Below are 27,849 nucleotides of genomic sequence, written 5' to 3'. Positions count from 1 at the left end.
AAATATTCACAAAATCAGCTTTGCAAAGGTTTTATGAGGAAGGAGATGTATTAAACATGTTTGTAAAGCCTCAGTGATACGCACAGTGTGGGTTTGGTGAGAAGCATTGAATATAAACATGACTCTTTGGGTCCATAAGAACTTCTCATGTGTTTGATTTTCCCATTCTCATTCTTTTCTATTTTACTTGTATCTTATATTTCCTTATTTTCTCATATCGTTTCTGCATTGTTCCTCATCACATGCTGTTCTTACTCGCCTCTGCAAATTCACAAAACTTGACTCGTGTGTTTGGAGGTTACACCAGAGACCCCCCGTTGATGAACATACTGTTGATGCATATTTGTTATAACAGCTCAATAATATACTTTTCTTCATGCAGTACAATTAAACTGCCCTCATGTATGTCTTTGCTTCCTGTAATCTTCCTCTTGACAAAAACACCCAGATCAGAAAATGCCTTCAAAGTTTAAACTAGATTTGCAGCCAATGTGTCAGTGTTTAGAGGAGCAATACTTGATGCTCGTTGTGCCTGATGTGGGACTTGATGTCTGACATCTGAAGTGTTCATCTCTTATACAGTACATCCACAGTATTTATGTACTTGTGTCTGAGTGCGCAATAAATTTAAATCTTTTGTTCTCTCTCAGAAATGTTTCAAATAGAGTGATCAAAAGAATCTCTGTGTCCCTGTCCTTCTATTTTATTCACACTCTCAGATCCCAGAGGAACATGACCTGGAGAGTCAGGTGAGGATGGAGCGGCAGTGGAGGTTCCTGAGAAACGCTCGTGTGAGAAGGCACAGCCGGAGCATCACACAAAGAGGTCAGTCTCACACATGCTAATGTATAAATACTCCCATGTGCACTTATTACTATTGTATTTACACTTTACAACTCTGTCTGGCAGGTTAAGCCACCTTACTTATTTAAAGATGAAAGGAACAGTGGACTGCATGTTAAATAAATAAATAATTTTCTCACACATTACTGGAAATGAAATCAAACCAATTAGTTGTGCACAGAGAATCAAAATCACAGAGATAATAATGAAGTTAGACAATCATAAGAAAATGAAATAGTAAAAGGCTGGAAAAAAAAACTATATAAAAGTTAAGAAACAAGTAAAACATTAGTACTACTCTCTTAAGAAAATTAAATGTTAAAATGATAATAAAACCTGCATTGAAAACTGAAAACTGCACTAATCAATATTTTTTATATTAAGAATGAATCGTGTGTAATGATGTGAAAATGAATGATATGATTTGATAGGTGTAGCTCATAATGATGAACCCACAGAGAGTTATCAGCTAACTATGCAGCTTTACAGAGTGTTTTAGCTATGTTCAGCTCATTATTTTAGATTTATGGAACATTTATTACATCAACCCAGTTTCCAGTTGCAGCAGGCAGCGGTTTTGAGTGAAAAAACTCCAAAAAACATGATACACTACCTGTCCAGCTACAAACAGGACACAGATAAAGTGAGCGACTAGCTAACAAAGGGGAGAATTTAGCAGCTTAAGAGCTGTATATTTCCATCAGGATTAATGGCCACCAGAACAGCGCTCATGAAGAGTTAATATTGGAGTTAAATTCATGAGGAGGCCAAAAGCAGAAATTCAAATGAATGCTAATATTGCTCCATATTTGCTTTGCTTGACTTGATGTTGCAACCTCATGAGCTCATAATAATTCTTCTGCCCCCAAGTTGCAAAAATGTAGCTTTAAGAATCGGCAGTGGCAAAAATAAACATTTTCTACCTGCATCTCACACATCAGAATCAAAGCTAATTGTTCATTTTGTGTCTGAGTCGAGGTTGGTAAGAAATGATTATTGATGTCTTGATATGGATATCAAAGATTTTAGGTTGGATTTTGGTCATCAGGTTCAGAGATTTATGGTGCATGTTAACTTCAAACACATTCATCTCAGATTTATTGTTATTTAGCTTCAGGGATTTAAGGCACAACAATTCCTTAATTTGTTCAATGCAATACGTAGCAATTCCAAACAATTGTAGTCCATAAAAATAAAAATAAAAATGTGCATAGTGTTTGTATATTTACAATGTAGGCAAATTTGTTATTTAGCACCACAGAGAGATCAGAGAATTGAACAGGTTTACTTATTTGAACATAATTACTGATGGGCAGGAAAACATCTCTGTCTCAAATAATAAGATTTTAGGGAATTCAGAATATGTCTGTACTGATGCTGAGCTTTTGTCTGAATAATGTCTAACTGATAGTTGTTTAGATCCTCTTCGAGGGAAGAATCAGGTTGAAACCGAGACTGTCCCCAAAAAAAAAAGCCCAAACCGAGACACACACCAAGTGCAGATGTTACAGCTCTGTTTCAGTCACGTGAGTGTGCAGATGGTTTGCAGTGATAAGAGGATTGATTGAAATCTACTCACAGCCAGAAACAAACCCCTTTATGAGTCACAGGACTCCCTTTCTCTCACACAAACACACAAACACACGCACACATATTAAAGAGCCTGGGGTGCCAGCATATACAGAGACTCCCCATTGAAGTCAGAGCTTTCTCAAGCAGCTAACACCCCCAACGTCACTGGCAGCCCCCTCCACACATACATGCAGAGTCACGAGGTGATTGGCGTCAGAGCTGAGGCTCTCTCACGCACGTCCCCCCCCCCCTCTCTTACTGCTTGCTATATCATTGAATTCCCCTCTATCCTTAGAGTTTTTCTGACAGAGGAGTAGTAGGGTTGCCCTCATTCAGTCTGTTCCCCCCAGAGAGAAACAAGACGAGAGAGGAGGAGGAGGAGGTGGAGGGAGGGTGGGATCGAAGGAGAGGATGCGAGGCGGTGGTGGGGAGGCAAGAAATGAAAGAGGAGAAAAGAGTGAAACGCAAGAAACTATCTGGTTTTTTGAACTCATTGGTTTTTCTTTTCTTGTTGATACAAAATTTACACAAATCACCAAGCAGTTCTGAAGTCTTCAGGGTAGTTTCAGATTTTACAGTAGTTCCGTATTGAACATGCTGTCAAATAGCACAAACAAAAGCAATCAATGAAGATGATCTTGCCCAGCTTTTTACCAAAGGACTCAAACACTCGTATCTACTTTTCCCTCCAACTACATTTTTTCAACATAGCTGCGTCAGTGATGAATTCATGGTGGATTTTTCCTCATTCTTCTTCATCTCATTATGGCGGTCTCGAGAGTTTGTTCAGGTAGCCAAGGACAGGCTGGCAAACCGACATGGTGTTGCCATGACAACATATGGTGAGGCGGTGAACTTATCGGTTGTATCAGTGTGTTGGCACTGCATTATACTCCCGTTGAAACCTGCCAAAGGGGTACATAACGAGACTTTTTGTCTCTCCTCCCTGGATCACTAATAAATATTGTCATATGTTCTGTTTCTTTTTCCTCTCTTGCTTTGCCTCAAGTCCTACTGTTGTTGTTTTGTAACAACATCTTTGCAGTGCTGCAATTATCCAATACTCAATCATATATTCCAGTATGTTCTGGTTCTAAAATTGTGTTACAAAGGCCTCGCTGCTGTTTATTTATTTCTGTTTTGTTTTTCCTCGGCTCTGTTGTCTTGTCCTATTTGCAGCTACAAAAGCTGCTGGCATTATTAAAGTTTTATATTAATTTAGGAAAAACATTTTCATTTTCAAAGCATTTTAAGATGGCCATCTGCAATGAGTGCTTTAAGGTAGTAGCCAAGAACACACACTGAAACCAGGGGTTGTTCATGAACCAAAAAAAGGAAGAAAAAAAAACTGAACCTATGAAACAACTACAACTGCTATTATCTGCAGTTGTAGTTGCATCAACCATTTGGCTGTGCCTTCCATAATAATAGAACTCTCAAAAGAATGATTAAATTCTGTATTAATTTAGTAAGTCTACAATTAATGCATCAAACCTACATGAAATCACATTTAGTTTCACTGATGGAGATCTGACACTTTTTGATAGCTAATCTAATTTTAAAACAGTTCAACATTTGGGAAATACGTTTATTTGTTTTCTTGCTGAGGGTTAGATGAGTAGATTGATAGCACTGTTAGACATGTGAGTGGTATCAGTCTTCTCATCTAACTCTCAACAAGAAAGTGAATAATGTCAAACTAAGAACCAAGAAAATCTGTTCTTATATAAAGAACATGTCAAAAAATAGCCGAACCTTGGTCCGACAAAAAGAGGTGGTCTGATTCCGGATCAAACTGAACCATGGTTCGGTTCATTTCTAGTGTGAAAACAGGCAAAACAGGCACTTTGAAAAGTGAAGTGAGAAGCTCTTCTGCATCCCTGCTGGAAATTATGTTCTTGATACTATTTAACTTTTTAGCAAGTAGATTTTTGCATATCTGTCTGAAGTAAGTGTACATGTACAGAACCAGGAGCAGAGCTGTCTGACACACTCCCACAGCTCAATCAGATGGGCTAAAGCACCCCTTCATCATACCCTTTCAATGAATGGCCTTAATGGAATTATTTAATGGTGCTGTATTTCTCTGCAAAGAGAGAGAAGAGCCATGTTTCCACCATGGCTGCATGTGAATCCATACAAGACTCCTGGAATTGTTGATGTTTATGCTTGTCTCAAGTCTTAAGGTAGCATTTGTAGCACTACTGCAGAAGCTGGACGATTCAACAACGTATTTATTACTTATGCAAATCTATTTTTACCTTTCTGCTCACTTGATAACAATTTGATAACATTTACTCTTAAAGTTTTACAGCTGACAGCTGTAAGGTCACTGGGTACTAGGTTTATATATTTTTTTATCAAAATATTATACATATATGTGTGTTCTTCTTTATAATCTTTCCTAGTACCTCCTGGTTACTGCAGAGATACCATCAGAGTCCCATGGTTGGGACTGGCTGCTCTACTTTACACTTATTTCTGTCCTGGCTTGTCCCCGCTTACAGGTGTTTCCCGTCTGGATGATCAAATATTCATCAACCGCAACCCTGGAGTGCCGTCTGTTGTGAAGTTTCACCCTTTCAACACCTGCATTGCTGTGGCTGACAAAGACAGCATCTGGTCAGAGACAAAGAGCACCACACACACTTGAACACAAAATAATTGAGTTTACACACTGGTTTAAAATGTGAGACAGGTTAAGAGATTATATTCTAAAGACTTTATGTTTGTATGCCTGTTGTAGTTTTTGGGACTGGGAAAAAGGCGAGAGGCTGGACTACTTCTACAACGGGAACCCTCGCTACACTCGCATCACAGCCATGGAGTACCTGAACGGACATGACTGTTCATTACTGCTCACTGCAACAGGTTGGAAACACATGCAGGCATATATATACATTCACATGGAAGACTCAGGTGCACGCATTACTGCGCAAAGTAAAAAGCATTTGAGCAGCTCAAATGTTCGCACCCACCAGCACAGTAGAAATCGCAATGCGACTCATTTGTAGCAACAACAAGCCTTAAACACTTGACTCTTACCCCCACAGACACACACAAAACACTCATGTGTATTCATCATCTTTCATCAACGGAACAAAGCAATTACCCTCCATGGCTTTATCTTCATAACCCAGAGGAACTGTAGAAAACACCCACAGAAACACACATTTGTTTTGTTTTGTCTTTACAGTATAACATTAAACTGAGAATGAATGCTGCATTCCCTTACACACCTTCTGAAACTTTGATAAAAGCTCAGGGATTAATACATTTAAATTCCTTCTCATCAAAATGTAATGTGCACTCATTCAGCTTTACTCCATCAGTCATGCTACGAGGGATGTCAGCGAGAACATTAGTTATAAAAAATATACAGCATTAAAAAAGTAAAATGCAGAATGTAAATCAAGCGGAGACCTTTATGGATTGTAATAGCTTCCTCGTAAGAGTGCACGGACATGTTTTATGTTTAGCTCTGTGTCTTAGCTGTGTTTCAGCTACACTGTTCTGACAGAGATATTTGGGGTTTGAGACTCCTGCCTCAGGTTGTTTCCCACTGACAGTTGTACTCTTTCAGGCAAAAAGCCTTTGAAGATGCTGCTCTACATTTTCTATTGATTCTTTGTGTCTGTGTGTGTGGTCATGGTCAGGTCGCACTGTGTGTTGCATGTTTTGAAAGAGTCTGACTTCAAGGTTTACATCAAATGTTCTGCACAGTTCAAAATGCACTTCCAAATCCAAAAAGAATACAAACGAGTGTTGAGTCTGTGTGCTTCACCTCCTTCTGGCCTTATTACCTCGCTGCAACTTTTTATCCACATTCTTTCTCACTCTTTCCCTTCCCTCTCCACCTCTAACCCCACCCCTCCCCTCTTTCCAGATGATGGAGCGTTGCGTATCTGGAAGAACTTCGCCGACCAGAAGAATCCGGAGATGGTGACGGCCTGGCAGGGCCTGTCTGATATGCTGCCCACTACCAGAGGTCAGCCCTCCTCCAGCGCTCACAGTAAAGACCAACGCTCTATTTTATTATCCGCCCCCCTCTACCCACCAACCCATACTCTCATAGTACTTCCTGTAGTAAATCACCACGTGCCCCACTGTATACCCCTCCCAGTCACACTTCCACACCTCCCCATCCAAAGAACAACCAGGTAGGATTTCACATGTTGTTCTGTGAGACAATGTTAACTTTTAAATGGACACATTTTGTTACTTTAAGGTTAGCCTGTGAAAGTATTTGCTGAATAGCAACCAGTGTGGCCACAACTGAATATCACAACATAATGGGAACTACTAAAACAAGTTAGAGAAGAGTCATTAAGTCAGTGAACTGATTCAGTAATAGTAAACAGCTAACAGTCATAGAAACTGAACCACACTATTATTTCCTGAAGAAGAAGCTTTAAGTGCTGGTGACACTGCAGCCATTTGACCTCTGGTGTAAACATTCCTTATAGTACGTTGGTTAAGCATTAGCTGATATTATTTGCACTTTAATACTGTTGAGTGCATTGTCCATTTGTGAAAATGAAATCATGTAACAACTTTTATGACTATCACAAGTCTTCGTTACACTCAGTTATGGCATGGCTCTCTGAAGCATCCCAATCAAACCTAGCCAAAGTATTTTGTTCACACTCTGCAATAGCACAATAAATGTCTTAAATACTGTAGGCATGTGCTTTTAATAAGGTAAGACATTTTAGGTTAATGGCTGTCCATTCTGCAGTTGCCAAGAGAAGTTTTAAATGATTCCACGACTTTGGCAAAAACATCCGATAGTAGTGATCTCTGAACCTTTGCCAACCGACCAGAGAGCCATTCGGATTACTGAATATGTCAAATTTCTAGTGGTAGCACACAGTGGAACCAAGTTATCAGTGTTTTCATTAGGTATGAACACACACATGACGTAATAGTCACCACATGAAGTCCAGGAGAGGAGGTCACATGCTTTCTTTACATGAACTGAGTTGATCCTAAGTTCCACATTGTATGATTGTTCCTGCCACACTGGTGGCAGGTTTTTGGATGTAAGTCAGGAGTCTGTATTTAGCTCCATCAGTCAAAACTAATGTAGCTAACTTACCCCCCGTTGTCAGCTCCACCTGTCTTACCATTTGACATATGCCGAATTCATCACATATCTTTCACACCTGACAGGGTTGAAAGTCTAATCTGTTCAGAAACCTACATTCAAAGTCTGTTTATTTAAGAATACTACATTAATCAAAATGTAACGGGTAGATTCATCATTCTTGTAGGGTTGTTTAAGTTGTGTGAATATAATATTGGACTGTGGATATCGGTGGATGTGCTGCCATGTTTACCTTAGGTGTTGGCAAACTTCCATAGTTTGTGAGGCAGAGTTATTCGCAAATATTTGAACCAGGCCTGACACCCACAGTACACACTTGTCAGAGTTATCCACCCACTTCTGCGTTGTGTCAGGTTACCTACACACTCTCTCTCTCTCTCGACTCTCTCCACTGCTCCACATTTCCATCGCTCTGCCTCGGGCGTTTCTTAGCCGTCGTTTCTGGGTCATGGAAGTTTTTGGGGAAACTGTGGCAGCTGTAGGAATGACTATATGTTTCTCTGAATACTTGATAAGCTGTTCAATGAATGCAAAAATCAACTTCCACTCCTTTGTATGTTTTGAAAAAGTTTTAAAATGATCTATGACCCATCGTGTTAGCATGAGCACATGCTTATGTGGGTGGACAACTTTCTGATAGCATTTTTAGAGCACATCTCTGTAAGACACATATTTGGCTAATTGGTACTGTAGCAACAGGAGCAGAGCTGTCAGGATGAGTGACTGGCTGATTGGTTATCTGTGTGGACCACACACTGCGTGCACATGTGTGTCTCCATCATTACAAAGCCACAGAGTCACTAAAGCTCTGCAGAGACCTGCAGAGAGGCGACACACTTAACTAGCATCACTGTCTTGCTGCCTCTCACGACACAAATCGCCCTGAGAGATTCATCCTCTGCAGAGGACTCTCCCACAGCAAGCCACAGCCTTGTTTTCACTAAGACTTTAACATTTAATGGTGTGCTTGTTATCCTGGATGTGTCTTTAGTGACAGTCACTGTGTAGGTACTGCATTCAGTCTACAGTGGAGGCATCAATTTTAATAAAAACAGCCACTCGAGATCTTTCCTGGAAAAGTTTTACTGAAGAGTCCAGCTTCAGCTTGTGGTGTTCAAATATGTTTTCCAACTCGGCAAGATACTTCAAGAACATCTGCAAACTCCCTGTCTCCACACATCTTATTCTCACATACACACAAGCGCACACATACGATTTTCCCTATTTAATGCACACAGGCCACCTCCCCTCCTGGCCCAGTATTAATTATAATATTATTACCATTTCCTGGAACATCTTTCAGCAGGAGTACAATAATTATATGCGTTTGTTTGGACTCTTTTAGATTTTTAGCATCGCCTCGCCAGCATTAATAATGTAAAACCTGATAAAATATTACACAAGTCTGTCTTTGTGCTGCCAGAAAACCCGCTCTACCTCTGTAGGCAGTAGCTACAAGACAGAGAATGTTTTTCAAGGAGACGCTGGCAGACACACACATACACACCAGTCCCTGTACAACCTGTCTGCACTCATCCCATTCTTGTCCTCCAATGACATGCTTGTCTGCTGTTTTTCATCATTGAACCATCTCTGTAGACTCTGTGACCGTCTGGCTTGTTGTTACTTTGCTGGTTCTTTGATATTGTTTTGTGCCCCAGCCCCCAAAGTGACAGAGAGGCTGAACAAGGCAGCGACCAGTTTTCCCGATGACATACACCCACCACAGCAACAAATCTTGTTATTGTTATGTCATTTCATTTAATAACATAAATGGATATATGATGATTCTTGTAACCACACACACCTTCATATCCAGTTCAATTATTTCCATAGGTCTTGGTTACTATTGATGTTTCTCAGACTCTTTGCACATACTCACATTCAGAGTCCTCTAGCAGTGCTCCACCCTGCCTACTTTTTGCCCTGTGGTGAAGGGATTTGGGATTCTGTGTCCTGCAGGCTTGGAGTTTGGGGACTCTGTGCAGCTTTCACAGCTCCTTTTTGTAATGCAGAGGCAGCAGCTCAGCTCAGGCCTCTCTCTCTCTCTCTCTCTCTCTCTCTGTCTTTCTCATCACACACTTTGATCCTGGCGTATCACTGTTAGTCATTTGGGAGACGCCACACTGGGAAACAGCAGCCTTGTTCATCCCTCTGCTATTGGAATGTGTGTGGAATACACTCATGAAAGTGTGTGAATGTGTGTTTCTGCATGCACAGGGGTCCTTGCTAATTTGTTGCTTGCTTTGTTGCGTTCCCGCTCTCCTCCCTCCCTCCCTCCTCCTCCCCTCTTCCGTTTGCCCCCCCTCCTCCCGCTCGCAGGTCTGGCCAGAAGGGTCTCCATCTATCTTGACAGGAGTAAGCAAGGAGGTGAGTGTCGCCATTCTTTTCTCTACTCCCTCAACCCCAGAGCAAAGGTGTTGCACTAAACAGCCAGCAGCGTGCCTCGTTTTTGTTTACTTTTATCCCCCTGACCACCACCACTCCTTATCCCTTCATCTGTCCGGTGGTGCTCAATCACTTCATCCCTGCTACTCACCCAGAGATTAGAAGACTCACTAAGACACAACAAGTTGGAGTACTGTATTTCTACAAATGCTAACATGCCCTACAAGTTGGATAGACAGTTCTAATAATTGACAGTCCTTTTTGGCTGCGTCTATCAGGCTTTCTGCTCTTGTATATGAAGTTTACAATGACAACAGCGTGAGATTTATCACTTAAAATTTAAAATTTTACTTAAATTAAACAATGAGTCCTTGATTTCAGACAGAGGTAGACAAACGAAGGTGCCTCATTTCTTGCCAGCAACCATCTGTATTGCTGAAATGACAACTTTTGCTATCAGCTAGAGCTAACTTGCTAATTAAGCTAAACATTCGGCTGGCTTTTTAATGTTTCCAGCTGACTCATTTTAAAATGAGAACACCATTTTAGGGGTCTTAAATATACAGTTGATGGGTGCATACATGGTATTGCGCAAAAAGTTTCATTCCCAAGGAAAAAAGTCAGCATTCTCACCATGTAGAAGATATAACAAGGAAACAGCACAATGTTCCTGCATTGCAGTGTAGAACTAGTTAGTCCTTTTTTAAAAAATTTTTTGTTTAAGTATTATAAGGAGCAATGTAAGATCAGAATGTTATTTCTTAGTGTACATGTTAGTTCCTATTTTTTAAACAATATTTTTTCACTTTGAATGTTACAAGAGTAAAACCTTTAAAGATGAGGACCAATGAGTTTGGGAAAGGTAACACTCTCTGGGGTAACGCTGGCTGCATTTGCTGAGTGTAAACTTGCCCGAATTCAAAAATGAGCCAGACAGAGCCACAAACTTAACTTAACTCTGACAACATCCAGGACAGCGTTGCCACATGTAAGATCATTATTGTAAGATAATTTTGCCCTCTGCACAATGTATGATCAATAATGCCTAAAGTCCCATAATGTATGATAATTTGATCATTTTGTGACACTTAGTAGTTGCAGTCTATGCTATCTCATTTTAATTAATTTCTCAACACATCAGGATAGTAAAATATCGATCCTACGTCGGTGTTCATTCATCTCTTCTCACATGACCTCTTTCCAGCCAATCATGCTTGTTGTGATGATGAACGTGACTCATGTTCATCATCATCACAAGCATGATTGGCTGGTTTGCTCATTTGAAGAGACTCTACATGAGAGATAGCTTACTGCTGCATCCATGTGAAAAAAAAGTATTGAAAAGAAGTGCTGAATCAGACCGAGTCATACACACATAGAGTAGCCTATTTGAAGATTGCACAATGGTAGACTATGTGGCACTTGAGCTGAAGGGGTAAGTATGTTGTTCATTTCCATGTAGATGCTGAACATTCCACAGCTTGTGTTGTTATAGTTTACTATTATAGCCTTTAGTTTATTGAACAACTATGCTTTCGTTTTCAGTGTTTGGACATTTTTATTTGAGTGAGTCCTGAAAGTCTACCCCCTTCCACACATCATATAACAATGTCAGCAAGTTGTTGTTTTTTTTTTAACAATGTGGCTAGATTTGTAGGCAGTGTCAAAAAGTTGTTCGTCTCAATAAATACACTTTTTCTGAAATTACACATTTATACCTATTTGTTCTCTTGGATGTGATTCGCATACAATCATCTTCCTCAAAATATGAATTTTAAGCCACTGATATGATACTTTCCCAACTGACAACGCTGATCCAGGTTCAGCTTCCACACAGTGGGGAAATACTACACAGTGGATGTGTTAGTCCTGAACTTGGTTTTTTCATGTAAGCTGTAATCCCACAAACCAATGTTAGTTAATGATGTGCTCCTTGGCCTCAGTAGTAATGTTCTGTTACTACTGTAGGTAGTTAGCTAGTTAGCCGGACATGTTAACTATTGTAGCTTTTGTTATGTATATATGAGTGGGTAAAAACTCTTTAAATCACTCACTCTTACTACAGCCCCACACACACTGCTTTGGCTTGTGGAGGAATTACAAGTTTATCAGAGGTGCTGTACTTGGTTACAGTTACTAAGCTATGACTTGACAGTCACTGTTTGATTAATAGGGGATTAGCTAACAGTCAGTGGCAGAGCAAAGTTGTACATTGATATTTGGCTGAAATCTAAATACAAAACTACATTGAGATAGAGGCTTATTTAAAGAACAAGTAAATAGCTTTTGCCTTCAATAAGGTCAAGCTCTTCCTCCAAACAGCCACTTCCCCCATTACTCATCTTCACCTTAAAATGGTTTCTCTCATGTTTAAAAAAAAAAAAAAAAAAACTTATTTAAGCTGGTCCCAAAGGTGTCAGTGTTTGATTGGGAGCGTGTCGGTGCTGTGTGATTTTAATAGCGCAGAGCCACCCAATCCGTCTCACCGGAGGGATCAGCCTGTTAAACTCCAGAGGAACCAGTGAAATTAGGGGACTGTAGCTGGCACAGACTGGAGAACTATTCTTGCAGCTACTGTTGCTGCATTAGTATGCAATGCGTGTCACTGAAGGGAGAGAGGGGAAGGAGAGGTCTGGGCAAAAACAAGAGGAAAATGGCTTCTGGGTAAAAGTGGGAGATTTCTTATGAAGTAAGGTCAGAGAGAGGGTTAAAAGAGTCGGATAAACAGTTGGACAGGCAAAGAGATTGATAGTGGAGATGGCTGTGAATCAAATGGGAAAATAGAGAGGAAGAAAAAGTCTTGATGGAGAGAAAATAAACAAATCAAAAAGTTAGAGACTGCGCTAAAAGAAGGTCATATATATATATATATCTAATAGTGTTTATTTCAGGCTAGGAGCAAGGAGCAACCGCACGCACAACAAAATACAAACAAAGATACTCGTTACCCACGTTTGAGTTCTCAGCATTTGTTGGGGAGTCAGAGGGAGTGAAGCACAGACTTTACATCTCTGCAGATTAGATTGAGAGCCAATCTAATTAAAGTCTGATCCACATACTGTTAATAATGTTCCAGCTTTTTTATTCCATTCTTCGTTTACCTCCCTCTGTTTATTCTTAGTCCTGCTCATGATTAGGGATATGTTATTTCCTTTGTTATCCTTCTTTCTCTCTGTCCCTTTTCTTTTGGCTGCAGAAGTGAAAGTAGGGCAGCTGTCGCCTCTTTGGCTTTAGGGAGGCAGACGCTGTGTCTTGCTCTACATTTGGCTTTGCTGCCTGGTGCCTTGTTAAGATCGGGGCTCTGGGAACTTGCTAAATCCAGAACCGAGGGCTCGGTGAGGACTTGGAGAGAGGCACATGACTTGGAAGTGTCAGGAAAATGAGACAAAAAGCTTTGAGGCAGGCTCACATCTTTTGTTTGCTGCAGGGGTTTCAGTGTATTGTAGGACACTAATAACCCCAAGAAGACACACAACAGAAATGTGCTTGTCCATACATGTTGGTATAGAAGTGGGATTGCAGCAGGCAGGTAGGAGATCTAAAACCATCAGGTGATATCAAGTTCTCTCTCCAAAGCCACCAGTAGTAGATTGTTAATCTTAATATAGTGAAACTGAACTTAGATCACAGACAACCTTGAATAATGCTTTTTATAAAAGAGCTTGTTGAAAACATGTACACACAGCCTTTTAACATCAACATCAAGATCAGTTTACTCGTCATGGTGAGCATTACTCTATAAAAACAAACATAAATTTCCGTCAGTCAGAAACAAATAACTCTGATGATGTCGTCAAGGTTATCTCAGCTTGGGAGTGCAGAGTACCCCTTTAATTTGAACAGTACTGGAAAATCTATCACGGACACAAGATGATCTTCTGCTCAGTATTTTTAAAGGACTCTGACATCACATAAGGTTATAATGTGATGCAATTGGTTATGAAAGGTCTCCTGAAAGCTTGTTCCTAGTTTGGCCTTTGTGTGCAGCTGCTGAGAATTACAGGCTCTGTTCACAACTGTTGGGGGACTCCCCTGTTGTGAATTATGCAAAACAGTTTGAGAAATTAGGGTTAGTCTCCTGTCCACCATAATTAGGTCAGCAAGTGTTAATGTCATGCAGGTTATGCCTCATTTCACAGGGTCTATGTCAACCAGGCAGGTCAAAGCTTTTTAGCTCTCAGAATGTCAGGGCCCGGCAGCTAAAGGTTAGTCAAATGCCATGGCAGTGAAGTGTCCTGCCAGTCAGAGTGGTCCCATAGATAACGTCATCTTCCATCAGAGACACATACATGCCGGGCAAGTCCCCGGTAAACCTGGACAAAGTTTATTACCGGAATCCTGGAGGACCTTTTCAAAGCAAACAGGATGAAGGGAAGAGAGGAGAAAACACTGAGGGAAAGAAGAACCAGGAAGGCCGCTGCGCTGGTTTAATGAGCTGCAGTGTGTGGGAGAGCTAGTCCATCACTGGAGATAATGGTGCACAATAAGAATACAAAGGAAGCTGCCTTCTCCACAGAGAAAAGAGAGGAGGGAAACAAAGATATTTATGCAAAAGAATAGATATGTATATATATCACAAATTAGGGATTGTCTCAGCACACTGGCACAGGAGCAAGATGATCTACCACAACTGCTGGCAGGCCGACTGTTAATGGTGGTTAAACTAGCTCTTGAAGATTCAACAAGGGAAAAACCATTCTGCTAACAATATAATTATTGTTTTTGATATCGTTATTGGGGGAAAACATTTGAACTAAAGCAGAGACAAAAAGAGCAGAGCCATAAAGAGAGGATACACACCGAAGCTATCTATACCTACACCTCTGTAAAGTGGTAATGTTTAAAGCTGCGGAAACATTGCTCACACTTCTTTGCTCCCGCTCTTCAGTCTTACATCTCCATTCTCCATGTCTGTATTGATTTCTGTGTGGGTAACTAAGACCCAGTCAGGCCCACAAAGGTTCCCTCTAAGGCAGAATTTTCTCCCGTTTTGAGAGGCTGAGTGATGACCACGAGAGACAAAACTGAAGGGTCGGCTTTGAGGTTGCAGATCTGTGAGCTCTGACCCCCTGAACTCCTAGTAAACTTTTTTGATGGGAGTTAGGGAGGATTCAGTCGCCTGAAGAGGGGAAAATAATGAGGGGAAGATAAAGTAAGATTAGGATAAGAGAGGAAGTGGATTGCCGGATATAGAGCCAGAGAGATTGATGGAAGGGATTGAAAGACTAATGGAAAGGCTGAACTGGGCTAAAGGGGCAACTTCCCTTGGATCCCAGTACTCCAGGAGCTCCAAAGCCTCTGGTTTACTGTGTCAACGAATCGATCATGTTCACTTTATGCAAAATTGGTTTGAATTATATGCGTCATCAAAGTGCAAAATCAACTGACATGGCATGGACCCTGCTTTATTACTCAAAAAATAATTGTAGTTCATTACTACTTGGATTTTTTTTTTTTTTTGCCCATCATTTCTGCTGGTTATGAAATCACTGTACTCACTCATGTGGGAACATGGTGTCATCATCAGGACAATTAAACAAGAAACAAAAGCAGTCAGATGATCAGACAGATTTTAAACAAGCAAACAGTTTAGCCAAATTATCTAAACCACTTTGTTTAGAGGTAAAACCGAAAGTGAATACAACCAAATGTTATAATCTCTCATAGCACAGGAAAACTGTGTGTGCACAAGTATGGTAAGTACTGCAGGTCAAAGTTGAACCAGGAAATTGGTCTGCAAAAACCGGAGGGAGACTCTCAACACACCCATATGACCTGCATATACTGTACATGCATAAACCTTAGTGATAGTTAGTGCTAGCTAGCTTATTTGCTAGCATGTTTACTGCTGGCTGAACATTATTCACTTTGCAAGCAGTTACAATCTTATCTAATAGACAAGACTGTGGGTTTGACAAATGGACAGTATTAATTGATAATTGAAACCAGGTTAATTGGCTTTTTGCTACAGCTGACATTTTTTCAGTCAGACATTCTGAACAGAGCCGGTAGAAGTCTGCTGGGCGACAAACCCACGTGTAAAACAAAAGGACAGAACTCCCCATGCACAGCCAGTATTTTCAGACAGGTGCTGGTCGGTCGCAGGAACATATAAGGTGAAAATCAAAATTAACCACCGCACACTGTAATGACTTTACTGTGACTTTATTAAGAGCGAACAACGCATTTCGCCTGTAGCTTCTTCAGGTTTGCTCATTACAACTGCTGAGTACTCACAGGTGTGATAAATACATTTGAGTCACATGACTAATTATCACAGTCTTCATTTTCTGAAAGTGAACACCCACATGTAAAACAGTTTGCGGAAAAATTCTCTGATAATAGAACTATAAAATAAAAATCAGAAAATAATTTATCTTTAAGGGATTAAATGTGATTTTCCAAATCCGATTAATTAATTTATATTTGCACGAGTATGTATGAATTGTATAATGTCACATGTTGAAGGATTTGGGGTGTTTAAGGTGGGCAGAGTAAAGATTGTTCACCTTGGTTTTCTCTTCCAGAGTTTAAAATCTGTCTGATTGTCTGACTACTTGTGTTTCTTGTCCCAGCTTATTTCTTTTTAATGATGTTGCTGAGTTCTGAAATCTCAGCAATTTCTTGAGTAAGTTATTATCACAGATAGAAACAATGGCCAGACCTATAAAATAAGATCCATAATGTAACACACTGGGCTTATCCTTAAATCTTGCGGCTCTTTGTCAAAATAGTTTTAAGACCTAAGAATGTGGGAGGACCAGGGCCCGTAGCAGATTAATGCAGCCATGTTTAAGATAGAACCCCAACACAAAAACAGTTTTACCATAGCAGTGCTCAGTCTGTTGGGGATCTTGTACAAACACTGTGTTTTATATACGGGACAACATGGAAGGATAATGAGTAAAGAGCAATAAAACTGAGCCTTAAGAAAGGTTTAGCTCCTTATTTTAGAGAACGTACATGCAATTGTTTTTGTGTGTTGGGAAATCTTCCGTTCTCCACGCCCTCTCATTGTAACCCACATTTCCTCATCGCAGAGCTGCCAGCTTCAAAAGGAATGCCTCCTTTCTTCTCACCGCCTCTGAAATGAAACAGCATAAAGTGTGCAACTGAACGTGTCACTGACTGAGCACAGTTCTGTGAGATGGTTTTCCCTGCATGCTATCCACCCACGTGTGCCCACATTACCGGCAGTGTGATGTCGTGATGCCTGAGCAGGCCCATTGACGTCACAGTGGAGGGTTTTAAGCCGCCACATGGGGCTTGGGCTTTCCTGATAACACAAGCCAAGTAGAACAGTAGAAAGCCCCGGTACAGATGGTTCAGTAGAGGAAAGTTAAGCTAAGTCACAACTCATGAAGGAAGCACACTGAGGAGATAACCAGAGGGAAAGGATCTCAAATAATACACGTAGTCACTATTGCTCTGCAAGGCTGTAAGAAAAGTAATGTAATGGAGTCCTTATTCTTCTATCTCCTCTTGAAAATTGTGTGAAAGGAGCCAATTAGGGGCAAAAAATAGTCTTGAAGCATGAAGTGAATGTATAAAGCAAGCTGGTGACATAGGTGGGTGAGCTCGAGATGGTTATTGATTGTGAAAAAATAGGAGGGAGGAAATGAAGCATGCCATGATGAGTTTCAAACAGAGAGAGAAGGATGCTATTGTCCTAGCATCTGTGGTAAAAGCATCCTAGTGAGAGAAAGGCGAGGAGTGTTTATGGGCATTTGATTTTCTGGAGTACCTCCTGGCTCTCTTATCTCTCCTCCTCCAGCATATAAACTTCCATTATCAAAAGAGCACCTGTACTCTTCTTAGCTCCGTGGCTTGTGGGAAATGTGATTTTCCTACTGCTGCCGATGGTTAAGTTCGACTCATGGCACAGGGTAGAAACAAGGATCCAAAGCTTTCAACAATCTTCAAAGACCTTGAGATGCATCTAAAAACTTTGATGAACTTTTGATTAACTTTCTGACAGGTAAATTTTGTCATCTGTTCAAGTCTTCAAGGGTCCTTGCAAACCCCTATGTGAACATTTGTGAACAGACCAAGTTTTGAATCACATGGACTATATGTACCTACACCTGCACTAACTGCACACGTTGGCACACACAGACACCCAGTAAAGTACAAACAAAACCAGGCCCACTGGTCTGTATCAGACCACATATAAAGGCAAGTGTTAATACCTGTTCTGAATGGCCACACTCATAAGCAGGGGGAAAGATCTGCCATCAGACCTTAAAGATCCACTGAACATTTTCTGTGGGATGCGAGCAAATCACTTTGCAAGACATTGTGGGATTTCAAGCTACATGAAAGAAAAGGAGTTGAAAGTTGGAAAATGTGGAGAAAAAAAAGGCTGAAATGTGTTTGGAGGCTCTGCACTGATTTGCCAAAAACTAACAACAAAGAAGTGATGCAGGAAGTTTGGTGAATACATCTCTGTGAAGGAGAAGATCCTTACCGTTTAGTTTCTGGAATCCCTCTTTTGTTTTGTTCTTTGCCTCCAAGATTACAGATACTAACTGAAACAATGTTTTGGTTTGCACAGATTCACAAAATTTGCTGGAGAACGTCGTAGGTTGCTTATTTACACAATATTTTTCAACAAGCGTTTACACGACCACAGAATTGAGCGAAAAGTGGTGAGGCAATGTCACACAATTTGTTCATCTGCTGTGGGTCTCTTTGTTGTACAAACAAAAAGTCACAAAAATAGTTGTGTAAAGAAGGAAAGAAGAGCGTAAGGGAAAAGTTTAAATCCCATCTACTTTACACTTTCTTTGCACACTAGGCAAATCCCTTCATGAAGTGTGCGTGATTGTCAAAAATTGTGGGACAACCCTCCTTAATTCCAACATCAGAAAGCTGTGGGTAGACAGAGGTTCAGAAGCCCTGCAACAATCCAGCAAATACTTGGTTTGAGGCAAACTGACCCCTTTAGGCTGCAGCCTGCAGGCCTCTGCCAGGCATCACTGAGCCAGCAGGCCAAATGTGGCTGAGATAGCACTGCTCACTTGATTCCTGCTGTGACTGCCAACATGTGAGGAGAAGAGTCTTGCTGTCTTCAGCGTCTTCCCGCTTCACTCTCTCATTTGAGTGCCGTTTGACTCATCGAAGCTAGAATCTGCTGACAGGCTCAATTCCAGGGTCAGCTTTGGCATCTCCCAGTGGTTGTCTTGACGGGAAGGATGCAAAATGCAAAACTACACTTCCGTCTGTGTGTAGTCCATGTTTATACACTCCGAAATGAGAAACTTTTAGTAAAAACACAGATTTGTTAACATTTCTTTTAACAAAATTATGTTATTAAATAAACTGACCTGCTTTTCCGCTCTATGTCGAGTCCTTTGTGCTCTATTTATTATTTACACAGTGGTGCAGTGAGCTGTTGCACTAATATTTTATTTGACTTGCTACATGTGGCAACAAGAGCCTTCTGAAACCTCCAACAGATTGTGTGTGATGTGTATTAGGCTGGATAAATACATGCTCGGTGTGTTTAATAGCTGTGTCTGTGTGTAAAGGTTCACTTATAAATTAAATGAACTCATTTAAAAACAGTAAATGAAAACGGCAGTTCACATATTGTGTGCAAATTATTTTCAGTAATTAAATATTTTATGCTCATATTTGAGCTATTGGGCACCTTTTGAAGCTTGTTTTAGTTTTAATTTTGATAAAAAGCCACCTTCTGTTTTGTTTTAATTGAATCAAGTGAAGCCAGTTCACTGATATTTGTCTAACAACAACACCGTACTGCTTTATGTTTTATGGAGCGTGTTTGCACTGTGCATTATAACTACTGTGTCATCCTGTCTTGTAGGTGCAGGCATGGTCGTGGACTGGGAGCAGGAGACTGGTCTCCTCATGACCTCTGGAGATGTTCGAGTCATCAGGATCTGGGACACTGACAGAGAGATGAAAGTCCAGGTATTGTATTCAGTGCACCTGTCTGTCTGTATGTCTGACTTTCTCAAAAAGGTCACAATATATATAGCTGAGAGTTGGTGCATAGAGAAGCCCTTGGCTCAAAAATGACATTTTATGGCTTTGTAAGGAAGATGGTGAGAAACTGTCGCATCCAGGACTTGCAAGTCTGTTACTAAAAAGCATTGTGTCATCTTTTATTTTTTTGATAAATGCATCCAATCCAAAGTAAATGAGTGAACAAATTGTTAAGAGGCTGCTCTCTGGAAAAGTTGGAGAATTGTGTTCGTGCTTATGGGTTGCTGTCCACCAGGTTCCCTTCAGTCACCTTTCTTTTAATCGTTTGATGTCTTTAGTTTTCTATAGAGAAGCTGCTGACAGTCTTATTTTTGAAGGAGGGATCCACATATAAACTTACATATAAACACAAAATTACATAAGTGATAGCATAAGCAACAACATGATAATAACATGCCAAAAGTTAGAATTAGCATTCAACTTAAAACATATCAAGTGAAGAGCTGCACAGTATGGTGGTATTCTGACTGCAACTTAATCATTATCAGAATCAACCTCTATAAATACATGAATGTATAATAGAGGGATAAAGACATCAGTTCACACCTTTAAAATACTGCAATGTAACATTTGACTGACCATGAAGCAGAACCCTGATCTACATATTTGTGCATAAAAGATGATGTCACAGTTAATACTAAACTTTCCTCAACAGAGTCCAGTATCTGTAAATGTTCAGGTGGAGTTTTTGAAAACTGTATTATCGTAGTATTCCTCAAAAACAGCCTGAATAACTCTGCTTACACTAAAATATGAATGAATCATGTCTGTGGTTTTTAGCTACTTTAGCACTGAACTGTCTACTGTACTCATGTTGTTTTGGTAAACAGTAATGGAAATCTGTGGCTGTACACCATTAGTGTGGTTTCTTCTTTTTCTTTTTTTCTTTGTTTTACACATCCAGTGGTCCTTAGTGTACTAATCATTGTCATGATGGATGGACTTAATACAAGTACAAATGGCCCAGCCTCGCCCGTGGCTGCATATTGATGCAGGGTCCAGCTTCAAACGAGCCAACAGTCAACAGAGCACATGATTGATTATTTCAAAGACTGTTAAATGTGAAATGAGCGTTGTAACAGCAGTTAGCTTGGTAGGTTTCTTGACAAATCTTTACAAGGGGATTTCTCTGTATGTCCACCAGGACATCCCAACAGGAGCAGACAGCTGTGTGACCAGCCTGTCCTGTGATTCCCAGCGTTCGCTCATCGTTGCCGGTCTGGGTGACGGGTCTGTACGCGTCTTCGACAGGAGAATGGGTCCCAATGAATGGTAAAACACACAATCTCTCTCAGATCTTCATGCAACCTCTGAACTCATCAGTTGCTAATCATAGAGAAGGTTAAATAGATTATTCATTTACAGTTTCATTCCCAGCTCTTTTTTTAACTGTCTCACCATTATTTAAATACACTAGAACACACACAGCAGTTTCTGCAAGCTTTAACTCCTACAGAGTCCTACATTATTCACTTCTCTAATCTATATTTATTATATATAGCATGCTGTAAATCTCCCTTTGGGGTTGCCACCTCTTTTAATGGACCCTTGTGGTACTGTATCCCCCCAGTTGGTTAAACATTATTTTAATTTCAATCCCAAAGGGGGAAAACAAAGCAGTTAAACCATGAAGTGCCCCATAAATCTTTAAGTAAAGCTAATTTAATAGTTCCCCTCAGGCAAGGAATTACATCTTTAAGCAACTATGTTGCACCTCCTGAGAGTAGTCCAGGACTAGTAGACAGGCACAAGCAGGTCATGTTTTGAATATTCTTGATGAAATGTTGACTGTTTTGCATGTTTCACATATGCAGCAGTTATGTTTGGGCTTTGGCCTGTATGTTAGGGAGGAAATTTCAAACTTGCTGTTAATTGTTTTTGTGTTAGTTTTTCTTCTTCTTCTGCTTTATGTTTTCAGTACTGGCAGAAAAAAATGCTTAATTTTGTGTCTCAAGTGTTTTTCATGAAATCTATTTAAAGGAAGATCAGATGTGCTTCCTGTCACAGCTGCAGTCAGAATGTACAGCACAGCATAAGACATAGTTTCATAGTTTATCATGCATAGTGGCACAGCTCAGTTCTACAAAGATGATCAGACTGGTTTTGTTTTCTGCTCTCATGCCGTCTCAGCCGCTCAAGGAGCCACACTTGTTTTTCTTCTGTCATGATCACACACTGCCACCCAGTGTTCACTCACCTTTATTATATTTTATAGCATAGAGAGACGCTTGTAACATTTTACACATTGCTGTTTTCTTTTTACTGGAACAGATGTTTCTCCCACATGTGACAGTGCCAGTCCTCAAAAGCAACTTTAAGCCAGAGTTTTTAGTTTTGGTGTTATTACTTAAGCAATTACTTACAATCTAGAACAATATAATTCACTCATCATCTGTTAATCTTACTTCAGCTCAGAAACTTTCTTTCCTTTTCCTTTTTTTGCAACAAGTTTTTTTGGGCTTCCGAGCATATTGGAGCTGTTGATGTTCACAGTCTCACAGCTGTGCTGCTATTTTCCTGTTTTTCCCATCAGGCTATTCTGAAGAAATGCACAGTTAGATGTTAAATTTGTTCTATCTGTCATGTGTTTCCACAGTCGGGTGATGACCTACAGGGAGCACGGAGCCTGGGTAGTGAAAGCTCATCTACAGAAGGAGACAGATGGACATATTATCAGCGTCAGGTACATTCTTTCTCTTTCTGGTGAGAGTCTTATAACTTCACTGTTTTCTTGCCTGTACTGACTTTGATGCTCTCCCACCAGCGTTAACGGAGACGTTAGATTCTTTGAACCACGGACACCTGACTCCATTAACGTGCTGCAGACGGTGAAGGGGTTAACAGCCCTGGACATCCACCCACAGGCTAACCTGTTCGCCTGGTGAGTTTGTTTCAGAAAAGGTCATCAAGTGTCCACAGTGTTAAGATCAGCTGAAAGTGCAGTCTTCCTCTTGTGTCTTCCTAGTAAAAAAAAGAAAAATATATTGATTTTCTGTTTTTGTTGAATTGATATCCAATAAGCTTTCACCAAAGTCAGACAAAAAAAAATATATAGCTGGACAAAATACCTGACATCCATCCACGAGGTTAAATTTCACCACAAAAGAAATCCCATACAGTAAAGACAGCGTGTTATGATTGATGTGATGTTTAAAGCTGAGACATTCTGCTACAAGTCATTCCTCTCTCTCTCTCTTTTTCTGTCTTATCCTCTGCCCTCCAGTGGATCGATGAACCAGTTCATAGCAGTCTACAACGCTAACGGCGATGTGATCAGCAACATAAAGTACTATGATGGCTTCATGGGTCAAAGGATCGGGGCCATCAGCTGTTTAGCCTTCCATCCTCACTGGGTAAACCAACACTGATGATGACTTACTACAACAGATTTCATGCAGTTTCATATCTGGGCCCATAATTATCAGTCATCTCAGTATTACTCTCAGGACTTGCACTGAAAGTCTGTGGAGTTTGGGTATTTTCATATACAGCACCAGTCAAGGGTTTGGACACACCTTCCTATTCCCTTCAATGAAAAAGTGTGTCAAACTTTTGACTGGTGCTGTGTAACAATACATCATAGTTTATAGACTGATGAATATGTGTGAAAACTCAAGTAACTAGTTACTATAGTTGTCAGGTAAATGTTCTGGAGTGAAAAGTAAAATATTTCTTGCACGAAATGTATAGAGCTGCAATGATTTGTTGATTAATCGATTAGTCAATCAACAGAAAATTAATCTGCAACTACATGATAACTGAATAATCGTTTTAGTCATCTTTTACGCAAAAATACCAAACATTAATTTGTTGCCGTTTCTCAAATGTGAGAATTTGAAGCTTTTCTACATGATAGTAAACTGAATATCTTTTGATTTTGAACTGCTGATCTGACAAAACGAGACATCTTAAGACGTCACCTTGAGCTTTAAGAAATTCTAACAGTAATTTTTCTCTAATTTCTGACATCTTATAGACAAGACAGTTACTCGACTAGTTGTGAAAATAATCATTATTTGCAGCCCTATAAATATAGTTAAAAAAGAAGGATTAAGCAGCATGAAATGAAAATACTCGAGTACAGTACGGTACCTCAAAACTGTATTTTAATTGGCTATAATCTAAGTTTTTATATTAACAAGGTATTGCTCATAGGGACAAAGCCACAGAAAATAGACTCTGCGGTTCCTCTCAGCTGACCACTCTAATCAGCATCACTTCCAGACACAACTGGCAGCTCCTTTCAGTGAAAAGGCTGTGATAAACCCACCGTACCCTACTGCCCAGCAGCAAATAGCAGTCAGACAAAGTTAGCAACTATCTGGTGAACATATTAGCATTTAGCAGGTAAAGAGCCAGATATCTCCCTTGAGAGCGAGTGAAGACCCCAACAGAGTACAAGTGTATTTCTCAGCAAAATTCCATAAGCATCTTGATGTCTTACCATGTTGATTAAATCAGTATCTTTTTATCAAGTCAGACTCATTGTTCATGTTGCTGTTGTTGCCTCTGTGCAGTCATCTGCTGGCAGCTGTTTAGCTACAAGCACTCCTCGGCACCACTCCTGTGTATAATCTGAGATACAAGTACCTCAGTGTTCTGTGAATGTTGGTAACTTTAACTTTACTCCGATCATAAATGTAGGAGTTGAATTGTGTGAGAAATCTTCCAGGTTCAAACCGGCATGTCATGTCGCAATCGCTTCTCTGTGCAGGAACCTTCACTGTCTTTTACTTTAGCTCATTGCCACTAAGGCAAGTATTAGCTAACTTTATATCACTACATTAGCTGGCCTTAGAGCTTTATTAGATTACCACTGTATATGTGAAGGAAATACAACATGAATTGTATCATTATTGGTATACTGTCAACGCATTGTGTTTGTTACAGTTTAAACTTGAGACCTTTCCTCTGCTCAGTTTCCATGAACACACTCATCAATTCTCATGTAGTAAGTCATGACTGTCTAATCTCCCTTGTTTCCTTTTCTTTGTCTCCCTCCAGCCCCACCTGGCGGTAGGCAGCAACGACTACTACATGTCCATCTATTCAGCAGAGAAGAGGCTCAGATAACACACCAGCATTCATCAACCCCCCCTCGCCCCCTCTTCCTACCAAAACCACCACATATGACTTCTGACCCTGAGCCTCGAGCACCGGGATGTAAATGACGTTTTTGTTGTACATATGCAATTACCACCCTGAATGTTCTAGTGATGGCTGCTGACAAAAACTCATGCTACGAACGACTATATATATTATTATTATTATTATTATTATTCTCATTGTTTATTCATATTCTTATTATGAAGCTAATGATTGTAGACTTGGCTGTGCTGAGGAGTGTGTATATTTAAATAGCATATACAGAAGAAGAGAGGTTCTATTTTAAAGAAGTGGTACCCACCGATCACTGGGGCTCTTCCTCGCCACGCAGCGAGCTTCACTACCTGAACGAACTGTGACAACCCCCCCAACCAGATGTGGCGACAGAGGGGTCATCCAGAGGACAACACACACTGTTAAAACACATTCACTGGTGCAAGAAATACGGACTTGCCCTCTGCTGGACCCCAGTGTGTTTATGAATTCATTTTAAAGACTGACTCTCGGTCAAAGGACACACAGTTTTGCTACTCCGCTACACCGCTGGCAAGACGTACCCAGAGATTGGACTGTGGTCATTTTTGCCTGACATGTCAACAAGGCAGACATGATGAGTGTTTGTTTGTGCGTGCCTGTGTGTGTGTGTGTTAAAGTGGACTATAGCACAGATGAGCCCCACAGTGGGACTTTATAGCCTTGGACTTAAGTGATGCCCCAAAAAATACGCCTGCTACCATGCTAGGACTCTCCTCCCTGCTTTCTTGACCCCAGCGTGCCAAACATAATCATATTTTCCATGAAAGCCCCCTTGTTGTGGCTCAGAGGGGTTTTTTTTGTGGGTTTATTTGTTTAACTTATAGCTTAAGGGAAAACCTTCATTGCCCTATGGATGATACATACCCTTCTATCTAGCACAGTGAGAGGAGAAGTAGAGCGGTAAAAGCTAAACTCAACTCCCATCCAATCCTACAAGGAGCCTGCAGCACCTGCCTATCTGCCCTGCAAAGCAATAAAGACCTCCCATGAGTTAGCTTCAAGCTCCTCCCCCGACTTTTCAGATAGAAAATAGTGTTTCAGATCGAAGGCAATAGCAGTATCATATGCCGTTGAGACGGTTGTGATTGTCCCCCAGCACCCAGAGGTGCCTCACTACAGCAATACAAACACACCCATTTCCATTCACAGCAGTGTAATTCCTCTGAGTTTCTTTTTGTGTTCTTAGAGTACCAGATGGGTGCGTGTTTACCCCATCAGTGCAGCTCACATCAGTGACAGGAAATATATCAATTAAATTGATCTTCCTGTGATTGTCTAAACTTTCTGCTAATCAGAACGTCCAAATCCTCCCAATGTGGAATCAAAAGAGGGTGAGAAAAGCAATTCAAATTATTTGGCCAATGTGACATGACGACACTGGTCCCAAAAGCACATGTTTTGTTTGTTTTTCCCCTTGTGTGCCAGTCAAGTACAGCTCTCCCGTAGCTCACATCTTTTTCTGGCTCCTGAATACATAAATAGAAGTTGACCCTGATAGCTTACCTAACCACAGTGAGGCAGCTTTCATATGTCTAGACTGTCAAAGGCACCCTTTGAGCACACGGTATTGTAGATTTAGAGTACTTTAGGCCATGTGACTCATTGCACCAGGGATCACCTGCCGCCCCACTGTTGGGACTGTTTTTCATTTTGATGAAACCTTCTGTAAGGTTTGTTTTTTTCCTGTCTTTGAGTTTTTATTTTGTTTTTATTGCCAGAGGTGTTCGGTTTGATTTTCTTTAACAAAGTTGGAGGCATAAAGCGTGTTGCATGTTCAAGGGTGGCATCAGACCTGTGGCACTCTCTTTAACTCTGTACCTGTACATGCCCACTGTATCAGGTTTTAGTCAGTGTCCTAAATCTCGCTCAGGTACCTCAACCACCTCAAACCACTGTCGAGCAACTGCCAGCCTCCCGGTGTCCGCAGCATGATGGACAGGCGAGGTCGGTCACATGACCTGGCCGAGTGTCACTCCAGAGATCGTGGTGCAGTTTGGTAAAGATGCCTGTTTTTGTGCATTATCACCATTGACGTGCCTCTTCTCTGGGGCTGCAGCTTTGCTTATTTAACCTTTTTTTTTAAATCATAACTCTCTTTCTGTTTTGTAATTTTGTGTTTTTAATTCTGCTAGCATTTTGTTTGCTTTGGCCTCAGTGAGATGAAGGGAAGAGAATGGGGATGGCCTTAGTCTCACACACTCATACACACACACACTTTGCACTGAAGTCTTTCCCGCCACACCCCCTTCTATCATGCCCCCTCCTTTCTTTCCTGCCGCGCCCACCTCACCCCTCTGCATCAGATGTCCCAAGCTTTGCTTTTCCCCGCAGAAGGAACGGACTTGTGGACTGAAAATGAACTGGAAACACATGCCATGAAGTCCATATAAGCGACTACAGTATCAGTCCCCACTATCACCCAGTCACTGAGCTGTAGTGCTCTCCGTGGTTTAGCAGGCCTCAACTGCTTCACCGGCTCAGCCAAAAGCATTGCCCAGAATCACATTCATCTCTAAGTATCCTGCTTTGAGTTTTAAGATTTTAGACCTGGAGAAAAAGAAGAGACTTTAACAAAGTAGTAAGAAAGGAAAAATGAAAACAATCAGGTTTGTCTCTGTGACTTTAGACTGCTTTGCTGACTGTGGTTTATAAGACAGGAGATGAAATCGATGAAATAAACCAAATACAACACCTGATTTTGTTTTGTTTTTGACATTTTACATGTTTTTGAGTTTTAACTCGTGTCAACTTTAACGTTTCATGTATGAGACACATTAGTCTGTATA

The 27,849-nt window shown here is 40.6% G+C and overlaps 1 protein-coding gene across 3 annotated transcripts in view; it reads left to right on the top strand.

The window, feature by feature from the left end:
• Nucleotides 1-27,759, top strand: part of rptor (regulatory associated protein of MTOR, complex 1) — a 179,817-nt gene extending 152,058 nt beyond the window's left edge. The window contains exons 26-36 of one of the 3 annotated variants that reach the window (XM_042427078.1): nucleotides 720-825; nucleotides 4,923-5,037; nucleotides 5,162-5,286; nucleotides 6,302-6,403; nucleotides 9,845-9,892; nucleotides 19,740-19,846; nucleotides 21,066-21,193; nucleotides 22,518-22,604; nucleotides 22,686-22,802; nucleotides 23,145-23,274; nucleotides 24,926-27,759. In XM_042427078.1, the coding sequence (XP_042283012.1) occupies nucleotides 720-825; nucleotides 4,923-5,037; nucleotides 5,162-5,286; nucleotides 6,302-6,403; nucleotides 9,845-9,892; nucleotides 19,740-19,846; nucleotides 21,066-21,193; nucleotides 22,518-22,604; nucleotides 22,686-22,802; nucleotides 23,145-23,274; nucleotides 24,926-24,994 (1,134 nt within the window). In that variant the 3' untranslated portion in view covers nucleotides 24,995-27,759. Of the gene's footprint in view, nucleotides 1-719; nucleotides 826-4,922; nucleotides 5,038-5,161; nucleotides 5,287-6,301; nucleotides 6,428-9,844; nucleotides 9,893-19,739; nucleotides 19,847-21,065; nucleotides 21,194-22,517; nucleotides 22,605-22,685; nucleotides 22,803-23,144; nucleotides 23,275-24,925 lie in introns of all 3 variants that reach the window. The other 2 variants (XM_042427071.1, XM_042427087.1) reach the window with 2 other exon arrangements.
• The last annotated feature ends 90 nt before the right edge of the window (nucleotides 27,760-27,849 follow it).

The sequence above is a fragment of the Thunnus maccoyii genome, chromosome 2 (assembly GCF_910596095.1).
Source record: "Thunnus maccoyii chromosome 2, fThuMac1.1, whole genome shotgun sequence".
Classification (NCBI taxonomy): domain Eukaryota; kingdom Metazoa; phylum Chordata; class Actinopteri; order Scombriformes; family Scombridae; genus Thunnus; species Thunnus maccoyii.
This window is presented reverse-complemented; position numbering and strand designations above follow the sequence as displayed.